The sequence below is a fragment of the Trachurus japonicus genome, chromosome 18 (genome assembly GCF_045865225.1).
Source record: "Trachurus japonicus isolate A0001 chromosome 18, Traja_1.0".
NCBI lineage: Eukaryota > Metazoa > Chordata > Actinopteri > Carangiformes > Carangidae > Trachurus > Trachurus japonicus.
This window is the reverse complement of record NC_140924.1, coordinates 4,382,003-4,398,051: the sequence shown is the minus strand read 5'-3', so window position 1 is coordinate 4,398,051 and position 16,049 is coordinate 4,382,003. Positions and strand designations below refer to the sequence as shown.

Here is a 16,049-nt window from a genome sequence, read left to right as displayed (position 1 = left end):
TAAATGTGAAAAAAGTGTTTCCATTACACTTTTGCGATACACGTTTGTATCGATACGTCTCAAAAACCAGCTCATGAGAGCGTAAAAACCTTTTAGCGATATCTTAGAGTTTTTTCGAAATGTAGGTGTTTCCATTACCAGTTTTTCATTTCGATATTTAGGTTTTGCACATTTCAAGGGGTAATGGAAACACACCAAATGACTTTGGTGTTTTGTTCATGAGGAACATCACAGTGTGTTACTGGGTTCATGATGTCAGGACTTACTAGAGGATGGAAGAGAGACCAGGTTGTTGAGTTTCTGATCGTCACCAGCTGTGAAGGAGGAGGGCAAGACAGACAGAGACATGATGACCACTTTAGTGTCTGTTCAGTTCTACAACCCAGGAGCTCATTATACAGCCAGTGGACTTTATCTGAGACATCATGTCACTGAGTGGAGGAGAGATGAAGAACATCAACTAGACATGTGAATCAATGCTGAAGGATCAATATGAAGAAATAAACCTCTGAGTTCTTGGTCTTCAGCTGCTCCTCCATCAGGTTGTCTTCACTGAGCTGCAGCAGCTCAGCTTGTTTCTCTTTAATCTGGGAGGAGAGAGAAGATGAAGACCAGATGACAGACATCTTCATTTCTTCATGTTTAAAACCACTGACCTGAACAAACTGACTGTTAGTGAGACGCTGAAGGACAAACTGAAATCAGTATATTAGTAATATTATGGACTGCTGTGGGACCAGCTTTGTCTTAAAGACATGAATGTGACACATGACTCAGTGGAGACACTCAGCTGTCTTCTCTTATTGTTACAAACATGAGGACTGGAGGAAACTAACATGTTATCAGAACAACCAGATATAAAGATTTAAAGTGTGATCCACAGTTGTGTTGTATCTGGATTCATCATCAGGACACTTCATTTATTTTGAATTCCTGAAAGGACACTAAGGTGATCCAGATTTTACAAGTTTATGAGTTGTGTCTGACCTAAACCCAGAGAAACATCAGGGGCCCTAGTTTCTTGGCACAGCGCAGGTGGCGCAAGGTAGCGCAGCTGGTCTAATGCAAGTTTCGACCAGCGCAGCTTAGCGCAAAGTCAGATTGGAAGATTGGCAGATCGCGCTGCGCTGAGATAGGCGTGGCCGCGCAGCAGGGGAAGGCGTCACAGATTCAGCTTGGTGCAGTGGAAGTTTTGTGCGAAAATGTCCCGCCGAGGTTGCGCTGAAAGCTCGCCACCTCCAACCAGGTCTAATCTCAGCGCAGGGTGGAGCGCAGCAGGTGCAGTGGAAGTTTGGCTGACTGACCTGCAGTGCACACACGTCACCAAGACCTCACAGGCAGATCTCCACAGTTCCAGACACATTTCAATGCAATAAATATCCACAATAACCACTATTTAATGCAACTAACGGAATCAACACGTGAATTTATATCTATATAGATTGTCCCGTCACATCTGACGTCAGATCAAAGCAGAGATCAAAGGCTGTCGGTGCGTAAAGGAAACTCCACCTGAATTAACACAGCAGGGACGAACTGGCACTGAAAAGCAGCTGTGGATGTCCCAAGCAGGACTGTGAGGGTGGATGACTGCATGTCGCTGCCATACCACTCTGCCCTTGTGATGATCCCCTTTATTTATTTATTTATTTACTTATTAATTCATTAGCGCGTACGACCGCACCACGCAGCCATAATGAAAAACAAAACACAAATCATTATCTCTCTTAGTCCACCACAACAGCCTCGGTATCAGATAGTCAGTATATAGCCTACTACAGTATACTCAGCATCTCTATCACAGAGAAAAAAGAGAAAAAAAGAGACGGACAGAGAGAGAGAGAGGAGGACAGAGAGAGAGAGAGAGAGGGAGAGAGAGAGCGTCCTTTACGCTGATTTCATGGTGTTTGTTCATGTTGTGATTAGTGTAGCCTACACCTCTCATCTTGCTTACACAGGGTTTGAATAAATGTGAGTTTCTTTATTAGTTTATTAGTTGTTGTTTCTTACATTGGGCAGGGGTTCTCAGTGTATCAGATCAATCCTGGTTAAGTATATTAGTAAACTCATTATTCGGTCACTCTGAGCTCGGACCTCCGGACCAAAACAGCTGTTTCCTCCTGGGAGAGGTTCGGCCTCTGGCGTCGCTGTTTCCTCCGTCCATGTCCAAGTATAAAATGACAAACTTGCAGCGCGCATCACCCGCCGCCCAGTTAAAGGTGAGGAGAGGAGCTCCTTTGATTGGTGAAGATCTGACTCGGCTGTGTCAAACCCACTCCACGCCTTTCTCTCCTCCTCCTGTCTCCCTCCCGCCCTCTCTCCTCCCTCTTCACCGTTTGCGCCGGTGGGAGGGACGAGGGGAGGGGCTGCGCTGGTCTAAGTCTGACTGCGCGGCCCACCAATCTTGCGAAATGGACCTGGGGCACACCCCGTTGACGTGGCGAAGCTGCGCTGATGTTAGACTTCACCTGGTCTAAGAAACTAGGGCCCCAGGTGTCATTTAGAAAAAAAAAAGTTGAGTCGTGACATTTTCTGTAATTATAATTGTTATTATTGCGTTACACAAACCCATTGGTTTAAATTTTAAGGCGAGGGGTGTTAGAACCGCTGACTGCTTCTCTGCCCCTCTGGTGCTAACTGTGATCATTGAGCATGTAAACCAGGCAAAAAAGATTTTAAATAAAAATGTATTTAGAGTTTACTCTGGGAATTCAGAGAGGGAAAAGTACCTGTTTGTTCTTGGTCTTCAGCTGATTCATCTGTCTCTGCTGTTCATCTTCTTGTTTCTTCTTCTCTTCCTGGAGCTGCTGGAGTTCATCTTCTTGTTTCTTCTTCTCTTCCTGGAGCTGATGGAGTTCTTCTTGTTTCTGTTTCAGCTGAGAGGAAAGAGAACAGAGCAGAGATGAGATGGAGATATTTTGACATTAATCTCTGAAAACACTCAGTGACCTTCTGTTGTTATTATGATTCATGACATGTTTTGTAATATTGTTTGTTCCATAAAGAAACAAGGAGTCATTAATTACAAATTTGAATCCCCCCCAAAAAATAGGCCCTGAAAAAAGATTTTTAGGACCATGCAGAGATCTCTCTGTAGAGACTCTTGAGCTTCACACAGTCATTTCCTGTCTCAGTGTTGTATGAAGTAGATAAAGAGAGAGAAGAAGAGACAGGTCATTGATTTAGGTAGAAACATGAACCTCTGTGTTCTTCTCCTCCAGCTTCTTCTTCAAGGCCTCAACCTCCTCCTCCCTCTTCTTCTTCTCTTCCTGGAGCTGATGATTGATTTGATTTAGTGAATGAAGACACAACATTTAGGTCTGTGTGGATTCTCATCTCAGTTTAGTTGTTGAACAGATGAACCTGTTTGTTCTTGGTCTCCAGCTCCGTCTTCTGTCTCTGCAGGACTCTCTGCTGATTTTCAATCTGACCAAAGATAATGTGGGACAGTTTTACTATTTGTATATATTGTCAGAAAGACAATAAAATCTAAAAAAAAAAAAAAAAAAAGATACAATATAATAGACAAATTAATATTATTCTCAACAATTTTTACATGTGTTCACAAGTGTTGCAAACAAATGTTCATGTACAGTAAAGCCTGGTTTATACTTCCGCGTCACGGCAACGGCATAGCTACGGCGTCGACGCAGACGCAGACCCCTATGCGGACCGTATAGCCTGACGTGCACCTCCAAAAAATCCTGACTACGCGTCACGTCGATGCAAACCGCAAGGACTGTGATTGGTTCGCTCAGAACGTCAGTGTGGTAATTCCCCCGTCAACCTCGACTGGTCAGACAGACCACCTCCGCAAACGTCTTCTCCACCGCCTGCGCTTCAACATTTGCAATGAAAGCGTTTGTTTTTCAGTTTCCATTGTTTACTGTGACTGGAAGCAACGTGGTCCCTGACGAAAACTAAGGAATCCGATATGAGCCCCCCGAAACCACACAAAGACACGGCCACACCCCCCTAGCGGCTTGGCGGTGAATTGCAGAGCAACGCGTTCCCTCGATGCAGAACTTCGAATGCACTATAGGCGTGTTTCCACTGCAGGAACTTCGGGGTAATTTTACGGGGCCAGCCCTGTAGGTGCGTGTTTCCACTGCAGGAACCTCCCCCACAGGGCCATTTACAGGAACTTTTACGGGGGCCAACGGAGTACCTACTCCAGGGTAGGTACTCCGTTCGGCCCTGAAAAGCTCCTGGGTGCGGCTCGAGGTTAACCCGGCACTGATTGGCTAAAGCTAGAGCAGACTCTGACGCTACCAGAAAGCACCAAAACAACCGGCATTTTTAAAAGGTTGGAGCAGAAGGGGAGCATTAGCCTAGCAGACACTGCTGTAAACAACAAGAAAACAGCAGGAAGATGTACACAAATGGGCCAACGATGAGGTGCAGACATTGATTGCAGTCTACAGCACCGAGGAGATTCAGAGGGGGTTTGAGTCATCACGGCGAAATGAAAATATCAGCGCACCTCGACACACTGGGGATCCATCACGCCGCAAAACTTACAAAACTTACTTACTTACTTACTTACTAAAACAATGCCGTGAAAAGTTAAAAAAAAAAAAAAAAAAAAAAAAACTCAAGCAGGATTACAATCAGCCGCCATGTGCACAAACACACAAACCAGAAACGCGCCTACCGCCTCAGCTCCTTCCATCCTTCTTCTTCGTTGTTGTTATGATCTTTGTGCATGTGCTTGTGACCTGCCTGGGTGACGTCACGGTCGAAACGCACAGCGGCGATCGAAACTCATGACGTCGCCGCGGGGTCCTACTCTGCAGTGGAAACACGACCACTGAGAGGGCCGAGTGAGAGGACGGTTCCTGTAGAAGTTCCTACCCCCTCCCTTTACCAGGAACTCCTGCAGTGGAAACACGGCTAATGACGCCGTCGGGTCTACGCCGTAGGTACGCCGTCCACCCGACGCGGAAGCATAAACCAGGTTTAACAGTAACATGTTCCAGTTATTTCCTGTCTCAGTGTTGTTTGAAGTAGATAAAGAGAGAGAAGAAGAGACAGCTCATTGATTTAGGTAGAAACATGAACCTCTCTGACCTTCTTTATGGTCTCAACCTCCCCCGTCTTCTTCTTCTTCTCTTCCTGGAGCTGCTTCTCCAACTGGGAGGAAGGACAGAGAAGAAGAGAGATGATTGATTTGATTTAGTGAATGAAGACACAACATTTAGGTCTGTGTGGATTCTCATCTCAGTTTAGTTGTTGAACAGATGAACCTGTTTGTTCTTGGTCTCCAGCTCCTTCTTCTGTCTCTGCTGTTCATCTTCTTGTTTCTTCTTCTCTTCCTGTAGCTGCTGGAGTTCATCTTGTTTCTGTTTCAGCTGAGAGGAAAGAGAGCAGAGCAGAGATGAGCTGGATAATGTATTTGTCACTGAGACATTTGACAGAAAATATGAAGCAGCAGTGGCAGATAGTTGTTGTTGTTGTTTTTTTGTTTTTTCCTCTTTGATCTTTTTCTCAAATTCAATTTTCAGAGAGACAAAGAGAAAAACATTAAGTTTTATGAAATGCTATGGATACATTTCCATCTGCTTGTGTGTAGGATGTGTTTAGTTTCAGGTTTGAGCTCTGTTCATTTTGAACTTTGAGGCCTTTAGATAGATAGATACTTTACTCCTTCACAGGAAATTATGATTGTTTCAGCAGCATTCACATTGCAACAATGAAAAATAAGAAACAGATCTATAAAATTAGGCTATAAAAACCCAATTAACTAATAAATACCAACAAATAGAAATGCAAAAATACATATACATATAACTTAATACATCAGAGGTAGAAGTTGTGGGTGCATGTCATTGTTCATGATAGCGTTCATCAGCATCCTCACTTCAGCCACCTGCTCAACCAAGTCCTGGGAGATACTGACGGTGGTGCTCGCCTTTTTAATCATTTTACGTAAATTCCAGCAACTCTGCTCTTTTCTATTAGTTCCTCTGGCTAGAATTATACTTTTGATATTCATAGGCGGCGCTATCAATAGGCTAAGGGAAGCTTAGCTTCCCCTAGATTGTCACAGAAAATGAATCATCACAAATAATAAAATGAAAAAATAAAATAATGTTTTTTTTTTCGTTGTTGTTTTTAAATTATATTTTAGAAAGAGGTGGGAAATACATTAAAACACACATTTTTAAAGTATTATCTATGTCGATGGTTTATTTATTTTTTATTTCAGTGGTATATGACTGGTTACCTGCGTCATTAAGTACACACGGCGTAGCTACAACGCGCAGCGTAGAAGCTTACCCCTTTGCCTCGCTATGCTACTGTAGTCACTGACAGTCCAGCGAAATTAAAAGAAAAAAGCCCGGTAAAACGGACATTAGAAGGTTTTTGAATATCAAAATTGACGAGTCCGAGAGTCCCATGAAGCAGCAGCAATGAAGCCGACCACGATGCTTCCACGACCGGCTGCCGCCTTCTCTCCTGCCACTGGCCTCCATGATGACACCGGCTGCCCCCCCCCCCGGATACCGGCCACTGCCCGCGAGTCACCGGTCTACCTCCGGACAGCCGCGCCCCCCCGAACACCTGCGCACACCCTCCTCCAGTCACTGGCCTAAGTTACGTCCAGACAGCAGCCCCGACCGCCCGGACACCTGCTGCCTCCCTCCTCCAGTCACCGGCCTACCTCTGGACACCTGTGTGAGCGCACATTCTCACAGGAGTTGCGCAACTGGATGAGGACAATGGCACAGCAGATACTGTCAACTCTGTTGCTTCTGTACATCGAGAGCGACAACTAAGAGGATTTAAACCTGAAGAAATAGTTGAAAAATATGACACAAACGCCCCGTGGCGTGCTGCTTAGGGTAAGAACATTGATTAGGTTAATTATGGGCCACTACAAAAGCAAAAAAAAACAAGTAGAGAATGAAAGGAATCATTCTGCTGCATCTCAGTTTGATGAACATCAAAACTATATAGGCTACAGTATATCTGCCTGGGTAAAGACTTTTTTTTCTTTTTCTTTTTTTTTTTGTCCCGTAGCTTCCCCATTCCTTCTGCCCTAGCGCCGCCTATGTTGATATTTATAGAATAGAACAGCTTTGTCAAGTAGCAAATGTTGCCATGTTGATTCTTCAGCAACATAATCCTTCAAGTTAAAGGTGAAATGATGAACCTGTTTGTTCTCGTACTCCAGCTTCTTTTTCATCTCCTCCTTCTCCTCCTTGAAGTGCTGCAGTTCAGTTTGGTTCTCCTTCAGTTTGGTTTCAGCTTCCTCCTTCTCCACTTTGAGCTGCTGCAGTTCAGTTTCGTTCTGTTCTAGTTTGGTTTCAGCCTCCTCCCTTGCCTGACGCTCCCTCTGCAGTCTCTGTCTGGAAATTATTTTCCACTAAAGGTGGAAGTAAAAGAGGACACAGATGAGAAGATGACAGACATTTCTCTTCAGAAGGGAAAGTAACAGATCATATCACAACATGTCTGTACTGGGAAGTAAAATTAAAATCAAACATAGAGATAATTGATAAAAATAACTACCCATCCCTTCATCCACGAGGGAATGGTGGTCAAGACGCCACAGAACATTTACTGTAACGTAAATGATCCTTCTTATACTCTGCACCCTGAGAGTTTGAACTTCTCCCCCCTGGGAGATGATACAGAGCCACAGATAGAAAACAAGATGCTTCCTTTTGACTTCCAGCAATTTGTAAACCAAAGCCAGCATCGCTCAGCAGCAGAATTGTAAGAATTTCTTTAGCACTTTTTCTTTATCTCTACCTTACTGTAATGTGCAATTCATTTTTGGATAGATAGATAGATAGATAGATAGATAGATAGATAGATAGATAGATAGATAGATAGATAGATAGATAGATAGATAGATAGATAGATAGATAGATAGATAGATAGATAGATAGATAGATAGATTTTGTAAGCAGAAAATCTTCAGTTATCTGAACTCCTGAGCTATTTTTCCATGACTGATTTTCCAAGAGAACGTTGTGTCCTCTCTCTGTGCTGTATAAATCTGTCTGTGTAGGTTTGTGGTGCTGAGTTTCCTCTACTCCATCACACCTGGACCATGTTCACTTACTGGATAGAGGTGAGACCTGGTTGAAACAGCTGGACTGCTCTCCAACTGAGGCTGGAAGGAAATTAAATCAGATTTAATCAAACGTGTAGTATTTACCTTCAACACTTCAAACACATAAAAGATTAGCAATGACAACTTCAAGGTTTAATGTAAAATCGAAAATTGAAATCATAAACAAGTGTTACAGAAGTTTCCGAATTTATTTTTATATTGTTTTCTTTCTAGTGACATTTGTAAGTAATATTTTTCCCCCATATTTTACCTGTTTCCCATCCTCCATTTCCACTGTCTCTGTCCTGAGCTTCTCTCTCTCTCTTTCTCCTCCATCAGTGTCATCCCTCTGGTTTCTCTTGGTCGCTGTGTAAAGATGAAAGAGTTACAAACACACGTAATACTTTGATTTGATATCATAGTTTAAAAACTAAACACCTGACACTTGGATCAAATGTAATTTTATTGTCACATGTCACAGTGAACTTCTCTGTTCCCACCACTAACTCAGTCTTTACATTGAAAACATTCACACAATAAACCTACGAGGAACAAACCACTGTAGTTAATTAGGGCCACGGGCAATCGCACCGGGCACTGGTCCCAACAGCTATGAAATAGCTGCAGGGACCAGTGTGTGGATTTTTTCTTCCTTATTATTAGTGTGAATGCTGGAAGCATTCACACTATTGTTATTCGGTTCGGCCATTTTCTGCCTTTCTTCGTCATGTAACTAGTCCTTCATACTTTGTGCTATTTCAACAATTCAAATATCAAAATGTTCAGCCTTTTCGGGACAGGTGTGCTATGTCTTTTCTCTTTTCAACTATTCATACTTTTTGCAATATTCAACTATTTCTGATTTTTTTTCCCCATAGAGAATGCATTGGAACAGTCTTGAAACTCTTCAAATCTTCTTACTTCTTTCAGCCTTTAAAGCGTCCACATACTTTCAGCTAGAGACTTCATTCAAATTCTGAGCTGTAGACAAACTTCTAATGTATTTATCCTGTATGTACAACTTTTTCATAGCTTGTACCGTTTTTGAGATAAATCCTTTAAAAGCACATGAGGATTTCTGAAAAATTTCACACTTTTCAATGAGTGTGTATGGGGTTGGGTCAGAGTGAGTGACATCATCGTTAGAGTGAGAGGGATCGAAAAAACATTCAGGATTTTTTCTGGATAAATTGCCAGCACGGCCACAAATTAAACTCTAGACACATGATTTCCTCACCGGTTTGTAGCCACACTTGTCGTGTCTCATTTAATGTGCTCAAAACAGCAGACAGACTTACAGAATTGTCTCTATGAGCCTAATTGTGCAGCTAGACCCGCTCCAGTGGCTCATCCACTTCAATATAAAAGTAGGAGCTGATTTTTTTAGAAAAGCAGAAATGCCCCCCTTTTCTACCTTGCGACCCTGAGAAAAGTTTTTGCCCTACAAACATTTAATGCACATCAATGTGCTCAGGAAGGTCTCCTTGCCCCAGTAGTCATGGCCACATTCTGATAAGAGGTACGGTTCTCTTTTTATGGGCTGTTTTCGGAAGCTGCACAGAGCTCAAATCTCTCTGCTCTGCTCTGCTCTGTGTGCAGTTGGTCCAGCTGTAGCGGCCAGCTCGTTATCAAAGTCTATAAATAGAACAGGTGCAGGTGCAGCCTGGCCGCTCGTTAAGATGTTTTTAAACACAGCCCCACACACACACATGATAAACCAGACTGACAGAGGATGTCCACGCACAAACACAGGCATCACACTCACACAGACAGACACACACAGACACTCACACACAGTCACACATGCACACATACACAAACAAACAATTCCATTCCATTCTTCATTCTTCCATTCTTAGATAATAATTTAAAATATTTTTTAAATGCAGCCAGGGAGCTCTCTGCTCTCATTCAGCCCAATGCATTTTTTTCACAGCAGCAGGAGAAGGAGCTCAACTTTGTAACTTGCTGTTAAGTGCTTTTTAATTCATTTTAATTCACCAAAAAATAGTCACAGGTCACAAAAAAGTCCTCTTCTTGCTTGGTGTGGCTAATTTCTGCACTTTCCTTACTTTTTTTTTTAAGCATCATTGAAAAATCTCACATTCATCAAAGTCTCAACCTCTTTTGCACAACTCCACTGTAGTGTAGGGGGTAGGGTGGCCGCTTGCCAACCCCAAGGTCACTGGGTCGAATCCAAGGGAAGAACTCTTGTTATGTTATGTTGAATTCTGCTCTCCTCCCCCGCCTTCAATTGGTTACAGGTGTTTGTTATCTCCTTGATTACTCATACCAGTTTGCAGCACATCATCACATTACAATGAATGACAACAGTCTTGAAAGCAGTGTGCTCTCTGTAGCCGAGTGGCAGAGTAAAGGCTTAATGATCATAAGGTCATGGGTTCGATTCTTGCCTCAGTCATTTCACATCATTGCTTGACTTTTGATTCCAATTATTCAGCTGTCATTAGACAGTCTTTGATTCCTCATAGTATAAAGCTCATTGTAACTCAGGTTCTCTGTGGCCGTATGGTTAGTGTGTTAGGTTACCACTCATGAAGTTGTGGGTTCAATTCCTTCCATGGACATGTTTCTTGTATGCCATTCCGCATGTCTTTGTCAATTTATTCTGCTAATTCAGCATGGTTCAGCATTGGGTTTCAGCATTCACACGCATGTTCCGTTAGGAAATGCTGTTTCTAGTTATTCTTCGTCCTCTTACGGACTATTTTCGATTCGCTACTAGTCCTGCAACTCGAAGGCCACATTATATATCAAAACGTGCGTCTTGATCGGGATCGGTGTGCTATTACTTTTCTCAACAGTGTATGAATTTTTCGCGACGTAAGTCGTGAAAAACTGCGCAAAATTTTGCATTGAAGTCTATGGGACGGATGGGAAAAAAAGAGCGAAAAAGACCAATCATTGGAGTTTAACAAACGTCTACTGCTCAGGCATACTTTCACCTAGAGACTCCATTTAAACTTTAAACAGTAGACACAAGTCTTGTGTATTGGCGTATTACTCCACATTTTGATAGGTCATATAGTTTTTGATCAATCCATGATCAATGACCATGATCATTTTTGGAGAAATTATGAGATTATAATGGGTGTGTATTGCACGGAATGTTCGTGTCAGAGTGGGTGACATCATCGGTTAGAGTGGGAGAGATGCCAGAAAAACTCCAGATTTTTTCTCTATCCAAACTCCATACGGCCACAATTTACACTCTAGACACATAATTTCGGCCACGTTTGTAGACGAGCTCATCCTTGATCTCTTAATCTGCTCAAAATATCAGAGAGACTTACAGAATTTAAACTCTGAGCCTCTAAGTGCGGCCACGTCTGTCTCTGCTCCTCATTGAGTCCAATACAAATATTTTCTGAGAGAAGCAGAACGGCCTGATGTTTTAAAACTGCCAGCGTCGCCAAAATATTTACTGTAGAAACACCAAATCATACCAAAATTTTCAGGAAGTCCTTAGAGCAATGTGATCTGTGTTTTGTTCTGATAGGAGTTACCGTTTTCTCACCCTAAGCCTAAATGTGAGACCGGTGCAGAGGCAGAAAATGGCTCTTTTTCTCCACGTTTCTGTCTGTCTCAGCCTGCAGGGGCTCGTTAACATCTAAAACAATCCACCTGGCGCTCGTTTAAATGTTTATAAACACAGACACAGCTAAATCAGACTGACACAGGATGCAGCTCATAGTCACACACACACACAGACTCTAGAACCAGCTTCATGTGATTACAGTTACACACACACACACACACACACACACACACACACACACAGACTCTAGAACCAGCTTCATGTGATTACAGTTACACACACACACACACACACACACACACACACACACACACACACAGGTAACTTCATGTGATTATACACACACACACACACACACATACACACACACACACACACACAGGTAACTTCATGTGATTAGCCTAAATGTGAGACCGGTGCAGAGGCAGAAAATGGCTCTTTTTCTCCACGTTTCTGTCTGTCTCAGCCTGCGGGGGCCCCTATCGCCGTGGTAACCTCTTTGATCCTCAGGCCAGAGCTCGTTAACTTCATAAACAATCCACCTGGCGCTCGTTTAAATGTTTATAAACAGAGACACACACACACACACACACACACACACACAGGTAACCTAATGTGGTTACAGCTCGTACCAAAATTTTCAGGAAGTCCTTAGAGCAATGTGATCTGTGTTTTGTTCTGATAGGAGTTACCGTTTTCTCACCCTAAGCCTAAATGTGAGACCGGTGCAGAGGCAGAAAATGGCTCTTTTTCTCCACGTTTCTGTCTGTCTCAGCCTGCAGGGGCTCGTTAACATCTAAAACAATCCACCTGGCGCTCGTTTAAATGTTTATAAACACAGACACAGCTAAATCAGACTGACACAGGATGCAGCTCATAGTCACACACACACACAGACTCTAGAACCAGCTTCATGTGATTACAGTTACACACACACACACACACACACACACACACACACACACACACACACACAGACTCTAGAACCAGCTTCATGTGATTACAGTTACACACACACACACACACACACACAGGTAACTTCATGTGATTATACACACACACACACACACACACACATACACACACACACACACACACAGGTAACTTCATGTGATTAGCCTAAATGTGAGACCGGTGCAGAGGCAGAAAATGGCTCTTTTTCTCCACGTTTCTGTCTGTCTCAGCCTGCGGGGGCCCCTATCGCCGTGGTAACCTCTTTGATCCTCAGGCCAGAGCTCGTTAACTTCATAAACAATCCACCTGGCGCTCGTTTAAATGTTTATAAACAGAGACACACACACACACACACACACACACACACAGGTAACCTAATGTGGTTACAGCTCCTCCATATCAGTGCTTATAGAAAGATGATCATGTGTCTGTCTGATCAGCTCTGTCTTGACCTTAAGATCGTGGGTTTGATTCCCATGTTGACAGAGATGGCACAACCCGCAGTAGCTCCCGTGGCCCATTCAAAATTTCCCGAGAGGAAATTTTCTAGTTTGTGACTTACTGTTGTTTTGTTTGAGCTTCCACACAAAAAAGACTAGTGAGATAATGATCATGATGGAAACAGCCAAAGTAACAGCCAATCCAGTGATGCCAGGAGAAGAACTGGACTGGACCTTAAAGAAATCATCTGAAATGAGACAACACACAATCAGATCAGATGGTGTTTGTGTAGAACTAGACTTCAGCTGTTTGAAACTAACACAGTGTTTAAATAGAGTTTTGACCTGGAACATGAATGTGAGTGTCCCTGGTCTGGTTGATGGTCTTCTGTTGGACTCTACAGATGAAGCTGTTGCTGTGTCTCTTCTCCACAGTCACTCTGCTGCTGACAATATAGAGGACATCAGGACCTCTGACTGTCTCTGTAGGTCCAGCAGAGAGCAGCTTTCCCTCAGCGTCCAGCCACAGCAGCTCAGGCTCTGGATACCAGCCTTTAGACTCACACTGTAACACCACTCCCCCCTTGTCTTTGTCAGTCCCTGCTAAACTGATGACAGGTGACGAGGTAGCACCTGGAGATGGACAACAGGAACATTTCAAAACAACTGTCAGAAATACAACTTTCAACCATAATAATAAAGAAAGATTCAATAGATTAGACGTTGTACAATACGGGATCATCCCTATGTTCCTCACTTTGTATGTTCCCCGCGTTTCCCCAAAAGGACCCGGGGGAGATGCAATTTTTGTACCCATACCTGGAAGTGGAGTTGTGAATGACTTGGCATATTTTTGCCTATTTTTGAAAGAGAAGTTGAGTTGTGACTTTGAGTGAGAAGTGGAATCGTCCCACTGGTTGGTTTTAGGCAATGAAGAAAGGAGTTGGTTAAGTTTAGTAAAAAAGACCAGGTAGAGGCTAGACAGGTCAGATAGAGATAGATTTGATTCCCTGATCGGGGAACATAGGACCTGAGGAACATAGGTATGCTCCCGTACATATGACCTTTGCAGCATTTGAATCAGCCTCCTATCTCTAAACATGGTTCCTCTTTGGCCATTAACAACTTCAAACTCTGACTCACTGACTGAACGACACCAAACTGCTCACACAGTATTTCTCTACTTACCAACAAGAAGCTCAACGAAGGATTCTTTTTTATTCTCTGGAATGAAACATTTGTATCTCCCTTCATCAGCAGGTTTCACTCTGGACAGTTTCAGTGAAATGTTTCCATGCTTCAGTTCATCAGTGAACAGTGATGTTCGTCCTGAGAACGATGGATGTTTTTCATCTACGAGCTCTTGACGAGCACGCCACACATAGACAGCGCTGGGATCCAGGTTAGACCTCGTCCACTCCAACAACTTGGCAGTAACATCCTCAGCAGGTTCAAGGTGACACGGCAAAATGATGTCCTCGCCAACTGTTGCCACTATTGGCTGAGAGGAACCAATGAACTGAGACTGACCTGAAAAGAGAAGATATTAATTAATTTATGCCCCCGAAGCATTAGGTTGGGATTTGTTTTCTTCACGATATTACAATGGTGACCCCAGATCTTACAGGTTAATACATCACAGGATCAATAAATGTTCAACCAGCAGATGAAACAACTCTGTCATTCTCCATGTGCATCATGGAACAAAGCATTAAGTAAACATTAGATCATACATTAAACAAAAAAATGGATCATGAGTGTTCAAAAAAGATTTTATTTGCTCCAAAGCAGGATGTTTTCTGCTTGTACTTGTATGAACTTACCTCCAGAAAAGGTCATCAGGAGAAGGTGGACGACCAGGACACTGATGGTTGTAAGTGGAGACTGAATGGAGAGTCCAGCCATCTGATGAAACATTATGTAGATCTGAAAATGTAAAGAAACCATAAACACATCAGTGTGCGGTGCACAGTCAACAACTTGGCACTTAAGGCCAGGAAAACAGAAAAAGATGAGCATCTAGCCTACTTCTTGAGTTTTGTTTTGGAGAATCTCTCATGGACACAAAATACAAACCCTTTGATTAAGAAGAAACAACAATTATATTTACTGAGAAGCCCCCTCAGGTCCTGATGTCCTTCTATCACTGCTCCATTGAGAGCATCATGTCTGACATATGGCATTCTGGTGTGGTAAGGAAGTAGCTCCATAGCTAACCAAAAGGCTTTAGGAATCATAAACACAGCTTGAGGAACAAACCACTTTACACTGACCAGCTCTGGAAGACATTTTCACCTCTTGTGTTTGCAGAAAACACAAAAGGACTCACTCCACCCTATCCCAACCAAGACTCTACCTGCCCATTAAAACATGCACCACCAGTCTGTTGACAGTTTTTATCCCAAAGCCTTCACCACATTAACTCTTAACTAAAATAACACATAATCTGCACTAAAAAGCGATGGCTGAGCCTTTTTAAGTGAGTGCAATTTTTCTTTTGTTGGTATGCATATGACAATAAAGGAACCTCATCAAATAGACTTTTAAACTCACGTTTAAACCACATAAAAAGTCCACTGAAAAAAATGAAATTCTGAGCAGCCTTCAAAGTAAAGGACATTCTCGTTGTCTTGTCTGTTAGCTAATTTTACCACTCAGTTCCCCAGTGAAGTTATAAACTTCTCATTTGTCGACGTATTCTGATTTTTACTGTAAGTGTGCTACAACAAACAATGAACAGCACCTGCTTCCTTTGTGTTTTAAAGTCACATGCATGCTTATCTGATCCAGTGTTTAATTCCTGAACAAATGAGAGCTTTTGGCACTACAATAATGTAATGGTTACATTTCTTCACTGCACAGCCCATATATCCAGCCATCAAAAGTAGACTCCATACTGTAGAGTTCTTCAACAGCTGCATTTCTGTTTACCTAAACTTCATTGCTGAAATATATTGTTTTGAAATAAAATGTATTGATGCTATCGGACTTGTATCATATTTTATCTTACACTAGAGCTCTTTCTATAAAA

The 16,049-nt window shown here is 42.6% G+C and overlaps 2 protein-coding genes and 1 long non-coding RNA gene across 3 annotated transcripts in view; all 3 read right to left on the bottom strand.

Annotated features, from left to right (window-relative positions):
* Window positions 1-3,274, bottom strand: part of LOC146968411 (uncharacterized) — a 42,766-nt gene extending 39,492 nt beyond the window's left edge. The window contains exon 1 of the long non-coding RNA XR_015034211.1: window positions 3,201-3,274. This is a non-coding gene — a long non-coding RNA (uncharacterized LOC146968411). The remainder of the gene's footprint in view (window positions 1-3,200) is intronic.
* LOC146968396 (uncharacterized) overlaps window positions 1-16,049 on the bottom strand; it is a 431,785-nt gene that overhangs the window by 39,988 nt on the left and 375,748 nt on the right. The window lies entirely within an intron of this gene.
* Window positions 474-14,941, bottom strand: LOC146968410 (butyrophilin subfamily 3 member A2-like). Its single transcript, XM_085760344.1, has 8 exons — window positions 14,842-14,941; window positions 14,207-14,548; window positions 13,364-13,651; window positions 13,141-13,266; window positions 8,337-8,431; window positions 7,157-7,369; window positions 5,071-5,133; window positions 474-587 (listed from the first exon to the last, which is right to left on the bottom strand). The coding sequence occupies exons 1-8, from the start codon at window positions 14,933-14,935 to the stop codon at window positions 474-476; spliced, it is 1,335 nt and encodes a 444-aa protein (XP_085616470.1). The 5' UTR covers window positions 14,936-14,941.